The 17554-nt window shown below is 53.6% G+C and overlaps 2 protein-coding genes and 1 non-coding gene across 5 annotated transcripts; 1 reads left to right on the forward strand and 2 right to left on the reverse strand.

The window, feature by feature from the left end:
- The first annotated feature begins 6160 nt into the window (after nt 1–6160).
- UBXN10 (UBX domain protein 10) lies at nt 6161–8828 on the forward strand. Of its 3 annotated transcripts, none has more exons than XM_070758955.1 (3): nt 6161–6250; nt 6712–6811; nt 7053–8828. In XM_070758955.1, the coding sequence occupies exon 3, from the start codon at nt 7068–7070 to the stop codon at nt 7941–7943; it is 876 nt and encodes a 291-aa protein (XP_070615056.1). In that variant the 5' UTR covers nt 6161–6250; nt 6712–6811; nt 7053–7067; the 3' UTR covers nt 7944–8828. The 3 variants fall into 3 exon arrangements, with proteins under 3 accessions (XP_070615056.1, XP_070615054.1, XP_070615055.1); XM_070758953.1 differs by having other exon boundaries at nt 6167–6423; XM_070758954.1 differs by having other exon boundaries at nt 6200–6500.
- Nucleotides 8829–9379: 551 nt separating this feature from the next.
- Nucleotides 9380–16606, reverse strand: LOC139171124 (ATP-dependent RNA helicase DDX19A-like). Its single transcript, XM_070758952.1, is given in 13 exon segments — nt 9380–11349; nt 11816–11927; nt 11929–12008; nt 12417–12483; nt 12485–12580; nt 12668–12905; nt 13011–13188; nt 13317–13432; nt 13669–13772; nt 13900–13993; nt 14830–14965; nt 15493–15546; nt 16563–16606. Coding segments are annotated over 10 exon segments (1116 nt in total). The 5' UTR covers nt 13963–13993; nt 14830–14965; nt 15493–15546; nt 16563–16606; the 3' UTR covers nt 9380–11287.
- Nucleotides 15259–15397, reverse strand: LOC139171730 (small nucleolar RNA SNORA57). The gene has a single exon (XR_011559787.1). It is a non-coding gene; the product is annotated as a small nucleolar RNA SNORA57 (small nucleolar RNA).
- Nucleotides 16607–17554: the final 948 nt, after the last annotated feature.

Below are 17554 nucleotides of genomic sequence, written 5' to 3' on the forward strand. Positions count from 1 at the left end.
ACAGAGAGGGACTGGAAGGCTGGATGGGGTGTTTCGCTGGTGGATTTCAGAAGGTTCTGGATGTAGTCCTCCAAAATATTTGCTGCTCCCGGTGGAATTAAAAATGGGTAACCGAGAGCTCGTCTACGTTCAGCCGGTAAGTTGAATTATTACTGAAAGTCATATTTTCTCATGTTGCTTTTGATCTTTCCCCCGACTAACTTCAGATTGTGTCCCCTTGTTCTTGTGTTCACTTTCCTATTAAAAACACTTCAGGAGGGAAGTGTTTTTAATAGGAAAGTGAACACAAGAACAAGGGGACACAATCTGAAGTTAGTCGGGGGAAAGATCAAAAGCAACATGGGAAAATATTATTTTACTGAAAGAGCAGTAGATCCTTGGAACAAACTTCCAGCAGACATGGTTGGTAAATCCACAGTAACTGAATTTAAACATGCCTGGGATAAACATAGATCCATCGTAAGATAAAATACAGGAAATAGTATAAGGGCAGACTAGATGGACCATGAGGTCTTTTTCTGCCCTCAGTCTTCTATGTTTCTATGTTTCTAAGTCTGGCTGTGCCTATGCTGCCAATTCCCCCTTGGCATTCCCCATTCCCTGGGGCTGTGAGGGACCGAGGATGACTGAATGTGTGATTCTGTTTCTAGCCCTCATGGTTTTAAAGCCAGATAAAGTTGGGGACTGGTCTTCTACTCCAAACCCCCAACCACCTCAAGCAGATAAAATCCATTTCAGACAGAATGAAGGTCCAGGACATTGGCCAAGGCCCATTTGGCCCCTACCTTCTGCCCAAAAAACAGGGCCTGGCTTGGCAGGTTCTCCCAAGGCCTGCTGTGCCCTGGCATGGAGCCCCTGCTGGGCTTGACATCACCAAAGTAGTTTCACCACAGTTGCTCTGACCAACTGCAAAGACTGACAAAGGTGGGGAGGGGTGTAAATGCAGGACTGGACCCTCCTACAACCCGAACCTCCAGTTTATGGAGCACTGAGTGGTTCCTTGATTCTTTTCTGGGGTGAATGACTGGGTGCTGTCATTTGATCGACAGCTGGTTATGCAACTGGGCTATTTTTCCCTCGTCTCTTTAAAACCAGAACGTTTTCCTGCTATAACAAGAACCTGGATTTTAGCAAGAATTTTACATACCGGTATGTAAACAATCTCGGTTTTCAGTACCTTTGATTTCTGATGCTCTCTGGTTCTTTTGGGAGCGAGGTCAAAACGCCCGATCTTTGCTTCTTTTCCGTAGGCTACCAGGGACAAGCAGAATCTTGTTACCTGTTAAAAGAGAAATTAAATGTCAAAATCAGATATCCTGAGACATCAACTATAGCTGTGGTTAATTTTGAATATTAATAGTTATACAGCAGGTGTCTCCCAAATTGGCCACCTAAAAACGTGTGGGCCTCAACTCCTGGCTAGTCGTGGAGACTCTTGCTGTGTAGCCTCAAATTATACACAAAAGAAATTGTGAAGGAAACCAGCTTGATTTCAACCTTAAATTCTGAAAGTGATGAGTTATAAAAAATAATTTAAAAATGGGATTAAAAAAAAAACCATCAGTTGAGTGATGTAACAGAAGTTTCAGAAACCCAGAAATGCCTAATGGGACTGTCCCACTCAAGCCACATGGCACATCCTGAATTACCGTTAAATGTCTCAACTGTTTAATTTCAGAGAGATCCAGGTTTGTTGACTCAAGAATCTTAGCCTTAAGGGAAGAATTAGAATACAAGCTTGGGTTCGGGCCATTAAAACTTGGGGAAAAAATCCCAAGTTTATTTTATTTATTTATTGGATTTGTATGCCGCCCCTCTCTGTAGACTTGCGGCAGCTAACAACAGTAATAAAAGCAGCATATAAAAATCCAATATTAAAACAGTTAAAACCCTTATTATAAAACCAAACATACATACAGACATACCATGCATAAAATTGTAAAGGCCTAGGGGGAAAGAGTATCTCAGTTCCCCCATGCCTGGTGGTAGAGGTGGGTTTTAAGGAGCTTACGAAAGGTGAGGAGGGAGGGGGCAATTGTAATCTCTGGGGGGAGTTGGTTCCAGAGGGCCGGGGCCGCCACAGAGAAGGCTCTTCCCCTGGGTTCCGCCAAGCGACATTGTTTAGTTGACGGGACCCGGAGAAAACCCACTCTGTGGGACCTAACTGGTCACTGGGATTCATGCAGCAGAAGGCGGTCCCTGAGATAATCTGGTCCGGTGCCATGAAGGGCTTTATAGGTCATAACCAACACTTTGAATTGTGACCGGAAACTGATCGGCAACCAGTGCAGACTGCGGAGTGTTGGTGTAACATGCCCCCCCCAGAAATTGTGAGAAAACAGCAGAAACTAAGTATCCCCAAATAATGGTCAGAAAGAGGTGCCCAGGTAGGGGGGGTTGGACTGGAAGGCCTCCAAGGCCCCTCCCATTATTCTGTCTTTTAAATAGGTTAGGACTAAAAGTCCCATCATCCCCAGCCATGATGGAAGAGATGGGGTAGTGGTGGTGGTGGAGAAAGGGCTGCATTTAACAATGACGGAAGGGAATGGTGGGGAAAGACCCTCGTTTAGCTCCCCAAACCAGGCCAATTAGGAGCCCCCGTGTTCCGGAGGCCTCTTGGAGAATCAACATGGGGAGGGGGTCTGAGGGGCTTTCCTGGCTTTCAGTCCAGGGGGGGAATTCTCTCTCCTGGGCCTCGGAGCTGAGCCCTTCAAACAAAGAAATTCAGAGATGCCTGCCAGCCCAACCCCAGGGTGCCCGGCCTTCCCATCACTTCGCTTTCCATCAAGAAACAACCTTAGAAAAAGATAACACAGGAAGCAAAAGCCAGGGTCCCATTTATTCCCACAGAGGCCTTGCTGGGCAATGCCAGGGAAGCAGAATGAGTGGGAAGCTTGAAAAAGAGTGAAATTTGGGGGGGGGGGCTGAGCCCTACATTTCAAGGGCCACCACTCTGTGCTTGGGAGATTGCTGGTGCTTGGCACCAAAGGAGCCCCTGCTTAAAATACCACTAGGGCTGGGGTATGGGAGGGGGCACGGTGGTGGTGTTGAGTCGAATTTCTGCCCCCCAGGAAGTCAGGCCCTTGGAGGACGTGTGATCTCCAGGACTAGCAACTTGGAAGGACAGGCTGAGTATTTCTACACAACAAAAACAAATCCTGATCCCATATTGTCCTTCTGTTAACTCTGCTGTTATATAAAATGAGACGTGCAGAGAGGTGGGGGAGAGAGAGAGATGGAGATGCTTTGGTAGATGAAAGGATGGTATTATTTTTAGATCTTCTCTCCACTGCCATGGCAATTCATTTCTAGAACAATCTTGGCAGATGAAGCAGGTGGGGGGGGGGAGAGAGTGGGTGGCCATGGCAACTGGCTTACTTTGATTTTAATTTTTTAAAAAATCAGGCCAGCCGGTTCATTGGCGCTGCACTGTTCCTGCAGCCTTTTGCCAAAAATCAGATTTTGTGTCCCTTCCTTTTCATCGTCCTCTGCCGACACTCTCCCCCCAACTTTTAAATGCGTTTTTTCAAAAGAAAAAACTTTGAACTTTTCTTCCCGAAATGTTTATTTGGGGGAGGGATAGAAATCTTGCTATCAATGGCTCAAGCGACTCAATTTTGGTTCAACTTCTACACGTTTGCCAGTTCTATTATTCTTCATTTTTTCTCTCTCTGTGCTGCCAAATAACTTCCTGGCAGCCTGGCAAAACGTTGATGAAAGAGCCAATCTTGATGCTACTCTTGTGCTAAAGTGATTTCTGGCAGTAGGTGATTGTTTTGTCTCCTGGGGATGAATTTGATCTGTTTCTCCCCCCTGCCAAAGGAAACCTCCCAAGTTGCCAGTGGATTCTGGAACAGCTCTTGGTTCCGCATTGGTTGGATCGCTGCAGATCTCTGCGACAAATCCAATGCAATCAGCAGGCCGTCATAATCCGCTCAGCTGGCCCAGTTGGAAAGCTTCAACTAAAACAAGGCGCCCGTTTACCGGCTGGGGGTAGGGTGGGGTGTGTCACACACCGAACCACTCTAGGGCCCTGGCGTCCCCAGATACCAAGAGGCCAGGAGGGCTACAAGTGCTTTTCTCTCTCCAATGTTTCTACCCCAAATAGGCGACATCCTCCTCAGTGCTAGGAGAGGGAAAGGGGGGGGGAGGACAGTGGGGGTCCTTGGTGCTCTCTGAGCTTGGTTCTTTCAAATCAATAACATGGTTAGTGCTCGAAGAGTTTGCTCTCTGTCGCCACCTAGCGGGATCTGCAAGAAAATCAACACAAGGCCAGAGGGCACCAAAACCCGGAGCTACAAATACTGTACAGTGATACCTTGTCTTACAAACTTAATTGGTTCCGGGACAAGGTTCTTAAGGTGAAAAGTTTGTAAGACGAAACAATGTTTCCCATAGGAATCAATGGAAAAGCGATTAATGCGTGCAAGCCCAAAATTCACCCGTTTTGCCAGCCTAAGCGCCTGTTTTTGTGCTGCTGGGATTCCCCTGAGGCTCCCCTCCATGGGAAACCCCACCTCCGGACTTCCGTGTTTTTGCGATGCTGCAATTTCACTGAGGCTCCCCTTGCTGGGAAACCCCACCTCCGGACTTCCATTGCCAGCGAAGCGCCCATTTTTGTGCTGCTGTGATTCCCCTGCTGTGATTCCCCTGCAGCATCACAAAAACACGGAAGTCCGGAGGTTGGGTTTCCCATGGAGGGGAGCCTCAGGGGAATCCCAGCAGCACAAAAACGGGTGCTTCACTGGCAATGGAAGTCCGGAGGCGGGGCATCCCAGCGGCGGCGGTGGGTTTGTAAGGTGAAAATAGTTTGTAAGAAGAGGCAAAAAAAATCTTAAATCCCGGGTTTGTATCTCAAAAAGTTTGTAAGACTTGGCATCACTGTACTTCCTTTTATTGCAAACCTGAAGCCTCGCCTTTCATAGGTGGCTGAGGATATAATGCTGCAGTTTGGGAGTTGCCTCCAGGGGCTTTGGAGTGAGGCAAACGTGGTGCAGAGGGCATTGGGTGCAGGGGGGGCTGGGTTTGGACAGCGGGATCTGGGTGCCCCAGGCTGAGTCTTCCTTGCTTTGCTCCAGGTACTCTTCTCCCTCCCCGAGGCTCAGCCCTCCAACTCCTCCACCCCAGGCAGCTACGGAGACCCCGAGGAGACCCCTGAATTGTCCCCATATCTGAAACACCACTGTGGGCAAGGGATTGGAGGGGGTGCAGGTTTATACTTCCCACAACTTCAAAGGATTCTTGGGGGGGGGCAGGAGGAGGGAGGAGGATTAGACGATGTTCACCACCTTGGCTGACTTATCAGAATAAAGATGGGATGGATGGGTGGGTGGGTGGAAGACACACAGATATATAGCTAGTGGACAGAGCAGATTGATGATAAAATGGTAGATATGGAAAGATAGATATAGATGAGAGATATATAGAAAGATAGATAAAGATAGACAGATGAGAGAAAGATAGATAAGAGAAAAATTATATAGATGAAAGATAATTAGCTAGATAGATGAGAGAATGAGAGAGAGATGAAAGATAGAGATGGATGGATGGATATAGATGAGAGATATACATAAGATAGATGGATGGATAGAGAGAGGTAGAGAGGTAGTTTTTTATTGTTTATATTCGACTTCTTTTTATTGCTGTGTCTTTTTGTATTGTTATTATGTTGTAATAATCCTTCGGGATTGGTCGGCATGGAAGTCAAATAAATAAATAGATGACAGAAATAGTGATGGATGGGTGATAGTTATGTTGATAGATAGAAGGTAGATTTAGATGATATAGAGCTGATAGATACACACACATACACCCTATAGTTATACATTAGAGTTCATGAAATAATCCCCGCCACACACACACACACACTCTCTCTCTCTCAAACTAGGACAGAGGCCAATGGGCGCCCCTGGACGGGAAAGACCCTCCTTCGGCCTGGCCTACCCAGCAGGGCTGTGGGGAAGCGAAGGGGTGTTTCTTCAACGGGGGGCGGGGGGACCTTCGACGTCGCCTCTTCTTGGCCCTCCAAGTTCCCTCAGGGCGAGGGCCAAAGCCACACCGGGTCGCGCATGCGCGCAGGAACGAGGCCGGCTTGTCATCTAGGGCGAGGTGGGGGTCTCTCTCCCTCGCGTCTTGTTCCGGTCAAGACCGGAAGTCGGCTGGCGGCGCCCGTTGCCTTGGAAACGCGGCGCTGTTTACCACCGAGAACGGGCCGCCTGCGCGCAGGGCTGCTGGATGGAGCCGCGGCCAGGTGAGGCGGAGGCGGGAAACGGGCCCCCACCGCCTCCGCTGGACCACCCCCCCACCGTCCCCAACCACGGCTGAGAGAGAACCGCGGGGAGCCGATCGGACCGGGCTCGCTGTGACGACGGGCACTGGAAGTCCGGCGCCGCGGACGGCGGCGGGCTGGGGCTGATGGGAAAGGTGGCTTTCCGGACGGCTTGGACCACAGGAGGAAAGCTGGGGACGGAGGGAACGGCGGTCGGGGGACACAGGCTGGGGTCCGTGGGGGCGGGGAAACCCACCCTCCGGGGATTGGCCTACCTGACAGGGCTGTTGGGAGAAGGGGGGGGGGAGAGGAGTGGCCTGCTCTCTGACCCTCGCGGGAGGGAGGGCGGAGTTACCCTGATGGGCGTTTCTTGGACACACACCCAGCCTCCCCCCCCACAAAAGACCCTCCCCCGGGGTCAGCGCCTGTTCCTCCTTTTCCAGGCTGCAAAACCTGCCACTCCCCGGAGACCCTCCTGGACTGATGGTCTTCCTGATGCCCAGAGCCGCCAGTCGCCCGGAGCCCATGGAGCATCTTCGGCAGGTGGGCTGCCCTCCTCCCGGCTTCCTTCCGCCCAGGCCTGGCAGGGGAGCTCCGAGGGGGACACCCCCTTCTGGGCTTTTAAATCCGTCCGGTGAAAGGTTAAAACTGCAGCAGGTGACAGTCAAGCCCAGAGGGGGCACCTACTGCAGCCTCCAAAATGAATTTTGGAAACCAGGGCTGGTTACCTGGCGAGGTGAGGCTGACCCATCCCTGCTCTTTCTCTCCCTGCCTTCCTTCCTAGGCCTCCTGAAAAGCAATGGCCGCTGCCTCACCCCTGACCATCTCACCCTCTGAACGGAAGGTCCCCTTTGGCATTGCAAAGTTCCCCAGCTGGCCGCCGCTCCCCAGCATCGCCATGCACGTCACCCGGCCAAAGTCCGCCAAGGGGCGCACCCGGTCCAACCTGAGCTACTCCCAGAGCCTGGGGACCTACTCCTACGAAGTGCCATCGTCCCCCCCACCGGTCACCACCCCGGGGGAGGAAGCAGTCAGTGGCCGGAGGGCATCCTCCTCCCAGCCCATCCAGGCGTACGCGGCTGAAGTGCCCGACCTCCTCCAGCAGGTGCCCACCAGGACCTCCTCGTCTCTCAACAAGTACCGGGTGCTGCCGTCCATCAGCAGGAAGGACCGGAGGATGGGCACTGCGGAAGGGATGTTCGAGCAGGCCGGCCTGTTCCCAGCCGAGGGAGAGGGCCCCCAGGACCCTTCCCTGACGAAGGGCCCCCCCTCTCTCCTGCTGGAGCACAAGGGGGGAGGCGGGGAGTACCCCCAGGCTCCCTCTACGCCCCTGGAGAGGCCCCAGCTCCATCCCCCAAAGAGGGAGGAAGGACCTTCTCCCACCACGCTGACCCTCCACCTGGAGGAGCCCTGCGATGAGCCCCGGCTGCTGCTGGCCATCCGCTCACCCTCGGGGGAGAGGTTCGAGCGCTACTTCCGGCCCACGGACAACCTGGGGACGGTGGTCGCCGTGGCCGAGCAGAAGAACGCAGCCACCTACCGGCGCTGCAGCATCCGGACAGTGGAAGTGCCCCGCAGGACCTTCTCGGACCTCAGCCGGTCTTTGCAGGACTGTGCCATCCACCACAAGTCCGTGCTGTGCATCCTGCTGGACAAGCAGCCGGGGGAGCTCTGAGCAGCCTCGCATTTAAGCCCCCTCCCCGCCCAAGGAACCCCCCCTCAGCCCCCCCCCCCCCGTTCACCCAGGTCTCCCTGCTCAGCCCAAAGGGGCACGTGGGCTTTACCTTCAGGCACCCTTGTTCCCTTGGAAGGCCCTGCTGATTCAACTCATTGGATGGCCAGGAGAGGGGTCAGGGTCACCCTTGGCCCCATCAGTGCAGGGCCAGCAGGAGCCCCCCCCACCTTTTACTCCAAATTCTCTCTTGCGCAGCTTTGGTTGGACAGAGGAGGCGCAGAGGGTCCTTTTCTGGGGAGGGGGGGGAAGAGGGAAAGCTTTTCCACAAGATACAAAGACTGGCCTTGCCCGAGGGAGCCCCCACGTTCCATTCCCAAGGGAGGGTGGGGAGGGTGTCCTAAACAAAGACTCTTGCTCGGCCTTCCCAAGGTCTGTTAACTGCATTTTTAATCAGAATTTCTTTTACAAGATTATGGCACAAATTAAGTCTGGAGGGGCTTTCCCTCCGGTGTAAATTTGAAATTCAGTGTTGTTTCTGGCAACGTGGTTCAGAGCCCTTGGCCTTTTCGAAACGGCGGAGCGCATGATGTGGACGGTCCGTTTGCGTTTCGCTTTGCGGCCTTGAGCTCGGGCAGGCGGTGGGGGGTGGGTGGGCTTTGCCCGGAGGGGGGCTGCTGCTGCTGCGCTTTGAGCAAACAGATCAACTTGCTTTGATTAAGAGTGGCCTGTCGGTTGGTGTTATCGAAATGCCATTTTTCTTTTCTTAAACTGTATTTGAATGTTTCAAAGAAAAAAAAATGCTTCTCTGTCCGCGAGAGTTGGAACTCCCCAGTATTCTGCACAGTGAGACATGCGTGAACAGTGGTGGACAGCTTGCCAAAACCAGCCCGTCTCCCGAGTGTTGATTTCTTTCTTACAGGCGTTGGGGGGGGGGGGGGAAGCCTCGCTCAGTCCCACTAGGGACGGCCAGCGGTTGTTCTGACCTAAAAACAGCAGGACCTTGGACACTGACCAGCCCAAGTGGGTGGCTGGGAACTCCCCGAGGCCATCTGGTATGTGTGTGGGTGATAGAAGCAGCCCCCCTGCATTTATTTGGTTGGGATGGGGTGGGGCGTAGAAACATTCACAGGCCGGATGGAGCAATTTGGAAAGGAAACAGCCCCCCCTCATGGGGAAAAGGGGGTGGGGGTGGACCAATTACTGTATGGGGGGAAGTCATGGCTTTTTTTGAGGAACTTTGTCACCATAATCCCCCCAAGTATTCTGAGGGAGAATGCACACTAAAAAAACACCCCTAAAAATGAAGAAGCCTGCATGAAGCGAGTGCCTCAGCCCCCCAGGCAGAAGCCCCATGTGCAACACTCACCACTCGGCAGCTCAACCAGGGACGGACACACACCCTCGCCCCCAAAGAACATGTCCAATCCTAGCAGCCATCAGCTGGGTTCATTTTATTTCCATTAAAATGCCTTGAGAACAAACTCAGTCTGTAAGGAGGGCCCAGCTCTGCCCTGAAAATGCCTGGAAAGACCCTCCTCTGTTTAAAAATCCCCTCTGGCTCGGCAGGAGGAGGGGGAAAGGGCACCATCAGCCCCCCAGAAGCCAAGGGGGGTTTCCAATCGGTCTTTATTGTAGTTGAGAAGTTACATAGGAAAGTGGCCCTGGTTGCCTGTGGGTGCCCGGCCGGCTGGCGTGGTCACTTGGTGTGGCCAGAGCAGATGGGTGGGCCCCCACCATGCACAGCCCACTCCTGCCTGGTATCTCCTCTGGAATAAAAATAAGGACGCCCCAGCACACTAAATCTGTGGACAGCCATGTTTTCTTAAACCTCCCCTGACACACACACACACACACAGAAAACCCCCTGAAGCGGTGGACAGAAACCGAAGAAGAGGCTGTGCACAAACACCCTAAAAATTTAGGTACATTTCTAAAACAAGCAGGGCACACATATATATTATTTTGCATGAAAAGAACCCCCGCCTCAGCCCCAGGGACATAAAACTCAAGTATTCACAATCGGTTTAGGAAAGGGTCCCTCTATCAAGCCAGGAGCTCTTCTGCTGCCCCCCCTGCCCACGCGGGAATAAAAATGCTTTTAATTCTACCGTGCCAACCCTCGCTGCTCCTCCCACGGACAGCCCGAGAACCCTCTGCTGAACGCAGGGGGAGGAAGGCAGAGGTGCCCCACAGAACGGGAGTGTCATTGGGGGGTCACGGCAATTGCAGGCATGATTCCCCCCCCCCCCAAAAAAAGCCAAGTCGGCGCCAAATCCATTTGGTAATGCGCGCACGCACACATAGAGCAAAACCCCTGGCCTGGTGCCCCCACCAACGGCAGATGGGACCTGCCAGGACTTGGGGAAGAAAGAGGCAATTCTCAACACGGCTCCATTAAAAGTGTGTGTGTGTGTGTGTGTGTAGGGGGGACAACTCCTCAGCTCTTCAACACACAGCTGCCCAGAGGTGGAGCTGAAAAGCCCCCCCTCCCTGCCTGCCTTCCTTCCCCTCCTCTGGATTTAGACTTAGGCTCAGCATTGGAGCGCCCACAAAGACGCTCCCCCTGCCGAGCTGCTCTCCTCATTTCTGCTCCAACGCCTTTTAATCTTATCTATTTTACCCGCAGGTGAGGCCCCGTGGACCTGCCAAGCTTTTGGCTCCCTTTCCCTGCCCGCCCTTGAAAAGCCAGCCCCTCGAGGTTCCCCACCTGGGATTGCAGCTCCCAGAAGGTTCTTGGGGAGGGGAGAGAGTGGGGGAGTGAAAGGATTAAGAATGCAAAGGCAGCCCTTGTCACACAGCTAATTGGGGCAGAAAGAAGGGGGCGGTTTCCCTGGAGCAATCTTTGCCCACTCCCCACGTACCCAGCAGAAGAGCAGCCCTGGGACATCGGCTCTCTTTGAAATGTAAAAGAAAATATATATATATATCACAAGCTATGGATATTTCTCCGTTCAATCTTAGTGCCGTCTCTCTCCGTAAAACAGGCATTAAAATCCCTTCTAAATTATTGGCTATGTTTTGGGGGGTTTTTTGGCATCATTTTCATAATTGAAGAGGTTCCCCCCACTCTTAAAGCTAAACTAAAAGGGGGGGGGGGGCAAAAGTAAAAAGTTACTGTAAACATTTCTGCGTGAAACGTGTCTTCCGTTGTCCAGTTTGCGCTAATTGGAAATTAAAATCCAGCCGCATCGCTGTTGGTTCAAGAGGAAGCGATAACCTCTGTGATCTTGGGGGGCGGGGGGACCGACACCCCACTTCTCATGTGTATGGTGAGATTTGCCTGTTGAGATGGCGCGTCCATTTTGGGTGGGAGAGCCACTCCCGACCCCCCCTCGGCCACGCCTTCAGTTAGCAATTTTCTCAATCTCATCCAAATCATCGGTGTCCAATTTATGGATCTTCTTGTCTGCACAGAAAGAAGCAGAGAAAAGTGGCGGCGTCAGAAAAGACCCCGAAAACCGGGAGCTGGTTTGGGTCCCCCCCCCCCTCCCCCAAAAAAGCACTGAAGTTTCCGAAAACTCCCGAGAGCCCTGAGCTGCTGAGGCCGCCTGGACCCCTCTTCCCGTGCCACCGGACGTGTAATATTCTGGATTAAGTTATGCAATGAGTGGCACGGGGGGGGGGGGGGGGGGTCTCCAAGCATGGCCCACTGCCAGCTGGGGGGATTCTAGGAGTTGAGGTCTACGAGTCTCCCAGGTTTGGAGACTCCTGGTGGGAGCTCCTGCAGGGCTTAGGCTCCGAGGTGCGATGGCGTCCCCGTAAGCAGGGCCCTGCGCGGGCAGGCGGCTCCCTGGCGCTTGGGGTGAGGGAAGGCAGGGGGGGCCGAGCACCGGAGCCCCCTGCCCGAGGCGCTGGCGGGGGAGGGGACTCACTGAAGTGCTCCTGGATGCGGCTGAGGATGTTCATGCTGTGCTTGCTGTCCACCATGTTGACCGCCAGGCCTCGCTTGCCGAAGCGCCCCGTGCGGCCGATGCGGTGCAGGTAGGGTCTCGTTGTCCGGGTTCCCGTCTTTGTCCACGGGGAGGTCAAAGTTGATGACCACGGAGACTTGCTCCACGTCTATGCCTAGAGGGGAAATTTATCGTCAGGCGTCTTTGCCACTTTGCATAGAGGCAACCTGGTCTTCAACAGCTCCCCCCCCCCCCCCCCAAACATTGCAAGCTTCATTGACTTTGCTGGCAGCTGGCCGCCCTGACCCCAGAGGGCCGTGGGAGGCTGCAGCCGTCATAACTAGAGGACAGTGGCCAATGCAGAGGAGGCTCTGCAGGGACGTTAACTGCAAGCGCCAGTCCTGGGCCCCGGAGCTCTAAACGGTTGCCAGAGAAGGACTCCCGGTAGCCGCCCAGGGCCACAGAGGCCCTTCAATCATCAGAAAGGAGGACGGGCAGCCTGGAGGGTCATCCGCCTGAGCAGGGTGTGGGGCTAGGAGGCCTCCGGGCGGGGCCCCTCCCTGCGGCTGCAGACTCCGCTCACCTCGGGCACAGACGTTGGTGGTGACCAGGACCTTCTCCTTGCCCTCCCGGAAGCGCTCGATCACGGCCCGCCCGCTGCTCCACCATCATCTCCCCGCTCAAGAGGGCCACCTGGTGGCCTTCTTTGGACAGCTCCCCCGCCAGCCAGCCGGCCGTCTTGCGGGTCTGCGGAGGGAGGGGAGGGGGTCAGCGAGGGGGGACGGGGGGGGGGGCCCTTGTGGAGGGAGCGGGGCTGGAGGGAGGGTCACTCACGTGGCAGAAGATCATGGCCTGGGCGATGGTGATGGCGCCGTAGATGTTGCAGAGGGCGTGGAACTTCTCCTCCCGGCTGCTGCACAGGACGTAGTACTGCTTGATGGTGTCCAGCGTCTCCTCCTCTCTCTTCAGCTTGATGATGTTGGGGTCCGGGACCACCTTCTGCGCAAACCTCCACACCGAGTCCTCGAAGGTGGCCGAGAAGAGCAGCATCTGGCAGTCCCGGGGGAGCATCCTGGGGGTGGGGAGGGAGAGTCCACAAAGGGGAAGGACAACCACGGCCCACCACCTCCCCCGCCCTGACCTCTCGTGAAGGAACCGCCCCTGCCCCCTCCCTGACCTCTGGATGCGGATGCTCTGGTCCTGGTGGCCCTGGGTGGCGATCATGACGTCGGCCTCGTCCAGCACAAACACTCGGATCTTCCTGGGGTCGATGAATCTGAGCTTCGAACACCAGTCCAGGACGGTGCCCGGCGTGCCGATGACGATGTGCTCGGCTATCTTCTGGCCACGCTCCACTGTGGGTAGGGGGGAAGGAAGTGACCCCTTGGGAAACCCCTACAGACACACACACCCCTCCAAGAAAGCAGGAAGGTCGCCCGGCCGGACTCTGGTCCTGCCGGAGAGAAGCGAGCTGGGCACTCACGCTTGTTGCCCCGGACGGCGTAGGCCAGCTTGAGCGCAGGGGTAGAAACGTCCCATCTGCTCGATGACCTTCCCGGTCTGGAGGGCCAACTCGTACGTGGGGGAAAGGCAGAGGCACTGCGGCGGGGAGGAGAAGGGAGGGAGTCAGAAGGAGGTCTGCCCCCCCCCCCGTGCCAGGGCCTTGCCACTGGACCACCCACCCCTGCCCCTCCCCCCAGCAGCCAGAGCCGGACAGGCAGAGCAAGCAGCCTCAGGGGAGAAGGCCGAGGGCTGCCGACCCTTGCGGACCGAAACCGCCCTCGGGGACTCTTTGGCCGCTTCTGCCCCTACTCCCCGCTGGTCACAGTGGCTACCTGGGGGGTGCCTTTGGTCGGGCTCCACCCGGCTGAGCATGGCCAGTACGAAGGCTGCCGTCTTCCCCGTCCCGGACTGCGACTGGGCGATCAGGTTCTGTGGGCTGCAGGCAGGAGGGCCCCGAGTGAGCGGCTCCCCTTGGCGGAGGGCTGGTTAGGGGACGACTCCTGCCACATCTCCCCCCCCCCCTGCCCAACCTCCCCTCCATCCGCCCGGGGCCAAGGACTCACGGCTCCGCGAGCATCATGGGCAGGGCGTTCTCCTGGATCTTGGAGGGGCCGGTTGAACCCCATGGAATAGACCCCCTGGAGCAGCTGGGGCTTCCTGGTGGGGGGGGGGAGCAAAGGGCAGCAGGGTTACCGGAGGAGGTCAAGGGGCCTCGGAGTTGATTTTAAAGACAAAGAGGAAGTTCAGAATATTCACCATTTCTTCCAAATTGTTACTGTGGCCTTGCATTGCATTTACTGTTACTGGTTCACACTCCAAATTTTCAAACTTCTTCCAATCCCTCAACTTACAACAGTTCATTTAGCGACTGTCTGAAGTTGTTGTTGTTGTTGTTGTTATTATTATTATTATTAATTAATTAATTGGATTTGTATGCCGCCCCTCTCCGCAGACTCGGGGCGGCTAACAACAGTAACAAAACAGTATAATCCAATACTAAAAAACAGTTAAAACCCATTATATAAAAACCAATCATACATACAGACATACCATGCATAAAATTTTAAAGGTCTAGGGGGAGAGTGTATCTCAATTCCCCCATGCCTGGCGGCAGAGGTGGGTTTTAAGCAGCTTACGAAAGGCAAGGAGGGTGGGGGCAATTCTAATCTCTGGGGAGAGTTGGTCCCAGAGGGCCGGGGCCGCCACAGAGAAGGTTCTTCCCCTGGGTCTCGCCAAACGACATTGTTTGGTTGACGGGACCCGGAGAAGACCCACTCTGTGGGACCTAACTGGTCTCTGGGATTCGTGCAGCAGATTTGTATGCCGCCCCTCTCCATAGAGGCACTGGCAACGGTTTTGAGGCTGTGCTGGGAAACCAGCACGAAGGCGGCTTCGGACCGTCCCCTCTCCCCCAGGGCACCCATGCCCCCCTGCTCTGAGTGGCCCCCACCCCTCTAGGGACCCTCCCCAAGAGCCAAGCGGGCGGCACTTACAGGTGCAGCTCTTCAAAGGACTTGACCGAGTAGAGGGGTGAGGTCGGGTCCCTCTGCAGCACCTCCACCTGATTCGTGTTGTCCACCAAATTGCTACGGATGAGCTTGTTCAGCAACGACTGGGCGGCCCGATCCTCTGCGGCCAAACGGGAAAGAGCGACGCATGAAGAGCATGGAGGTTTGTGCCCAAATTCACAGGGCTGTGCGGTTGGACAAACGTCACCCAATGGCCCCAACAATCTGGCTCCTCGTTTTACCGACCTCGGAAGGACGGGAGGCTGAGTCAACCTTGAGCCGGTCAGGATCGAACTGGTGGCAGCTGGCACAGTTAGCCTGGCTGGCACTTCCCATCCTAAAAGTACGGCCTCTCTGCCGTCCCTGCCCCACACACCAAGCCCACCACCCCTGGAGGGTCTCCGGTTGAAGACCGGATGTCCCATCGCTTGAAGGTAGAACCAGCAGACGGCAAACAGCTGGCACCGAAGACAGAACGTTGAGTGGGCTTGGCTTTACTTCCGGACATTACAGAGCTGGGCACTCATCTGCCAGCACTGTCAAGAAAAGGAGGGTCTTAACTGCCCCCCCTCCACCAAATCCCACCTCAAAGAGCTCTTTTTGGAAAGGCAGGCTAGGCCGGGGCCAATGCCAGCCCCTTGAACGTACCTTTTTCCTCGTCTTCCGTCTTCTCAGCATTGCTGCTTGTCTTGACAACGGCACCTGTTGGGACAAACCATCCTCTATGGCAGGGGTCTCCAACCTTGGCAACTTGAAGATATCCGAACTTCAACTCCCAGAATTCCCCAGCCAGCGAATTCTGGGAGTTAAAGTCCAAATATCTTCAAGTTGCCAAGGTTGGGAAACACTGTTCTATGGCAGCTGTCTCCAACCTTGGCAACTTTAAGACGTGTACAGCCAGCTATGATTCCAGAATTCTGGGAGTTGAAGTCCACAAGTCTTAAAGTTGCCACGTTTGAAGACCTCAGTACTAAGCCTTCATGCCCAGAAACCCACCAGCAGCTGAATTATCCAGTTAGAACTCCCACTGCCGACAGAGCCACGATTCTTTTAACAGGAAGTCCTCGACTTACAACTACAATTGAGCCCAAAATTTCTGCTGCTAAACAAGACAGTTGTTACTGGAACTTTGCTTTTGTTTCATGACCACTCTTGTCAACATTAATCACTGCAGTTATTAAGCCATAACACAATTGTGAAGTGAATCTGGTTTCCCCAGACTTTCCTTGTCATAAAAGGGGAACACATGATCACAGGACTCTGCAGCTGTCATTAACATGAGCCAATTGTCAAGTGTCTGAATTTTGATCATGTAACCTCCAGAATGATGTAATGGTTATAAATGTGAAAAACAGTTCTAGGTCACTTTTTTCAGTGCCGCTGTAACTTTGAATGGTCACTAAATGGACTGTTGTATGTCACGGACCGCCTGTATATATTTGCCCGTTAAGCTCGCAGGTTTATTACCGCTGAGCAAAGCTGTGATGGATTCAGCCTTAAGCCTAAAATATATTCCTTTATGCCACAAGAGCTTTAGGCTCTATTCCAACAGGTTGGCCTGCTAGGAGTAAGGATGTAATTTTAGTTGTAAAAGCAGGAGGAAAACTATCTTTGCATGTGGGCGCAACTGGCAAGAACAAAGAGCAGGAAAAAGACTTGGAGATGTGTGAGACAGTTACAGGAAACGGATCCGCCTCAGGAGCCACAGCAGAACCCACCGTTGGCGCCTGGCTTGAGGTTCTCCTCCTTCAGGTGTAAGTTGCTCAGCTGAAAGAGAGAAAAGAACCTATGAGAACCACAGCTTCCTTCCTACCCTGATGCTCCTGAAAGGAAAGGATGTGGGTCTTCTCCGGGTCCCGTCAACTAAACAATGTTGCTTGGCGGGACCCAGGGGAAGAGCCTTCTCTGTGGCGGCCCCGGCCCTCTGGAACCAACTCCCCCCAGAGATTAGAATTGCCCCACCCTCCTTGCCTTTCGTAAGCTGCTTAAAACCCACCTCTGCCACCATACTTTTCCCCCCTAGGCCTTTACAATTTTATGCATGGTATGTCTGTATGTATGTTTGGTTTTTAATAATGGGTTTTTAACTGTTTTTAGTATTGGTATACTGTTGTTAGCTGCCCCGAGTTTGCGGAGAGGGGCGGCATACAAATCCAATAAATAAATAAATAAATGTGCTATCACTTTTTTCTCACACATGGACCTTGGCAGGCTGGCTGGGGGATTCTGAGAGTTGAAGTCCGCGCCATCTTCAAGTTGCCAAGGTTGAGAAGCACTATAATAAGCTTCCTTTCCTTGTACAGGAGAAAGCGACGCAGGTCTACTGGGCATGACAGCCATTTAGGACTGCCTGACCTGAGGCACAAACAGACAACTGTCTGGCTGCTGTGAAGCCACTTTATGGCCTGGAGAGTCCTTTTAGTCTCCTTCACAAAGTCCCTTAAGTACTAAATACCACTTGCAAAGAGTAAGGAAGGTGACCTTGATGGAGATCCGTTACCAAGAGGAGGAAAACATAGCTTGAGTTCAATGTCCATATCAATCATTCTGTTATATACACAGAAATATGTATACAAACATACATATAGTGTGTTTGCATGTAGTGTACATAGTGTGTGTGTGTGTGTATGCATTTACACACACACACACACACACACACACACACACACACACACACCACTGTAAATTTATATTTACATATATAGAGAAG

This window comes from Erythrolamprus reginae, chromosome 8 (genome assembly GCF_031021105.1).
Source record: "Erythrolamprus reginae isolate rEryReg1 chromosome 8, rEryReg1.hap1, whole genome shotgun sequence".
In the NCBI taxonomy this organism is placed as follows: Eukaryota; Metazoa; Chordata; class Lepidosauria; order Squamata; family Dipsadidae; genus Erythrolamprus; species Erythrolamprus reginae.

What these genes read in the sequence shown, in the direction of transcription:
- UBXN10 (XM_070758955.1), top strand. Translation starts at nt 7,068, where the DNA reads ATGGCCGCTGCCTCACCCCTGACCATCTCACCCTCTGAACGGAAGGTC.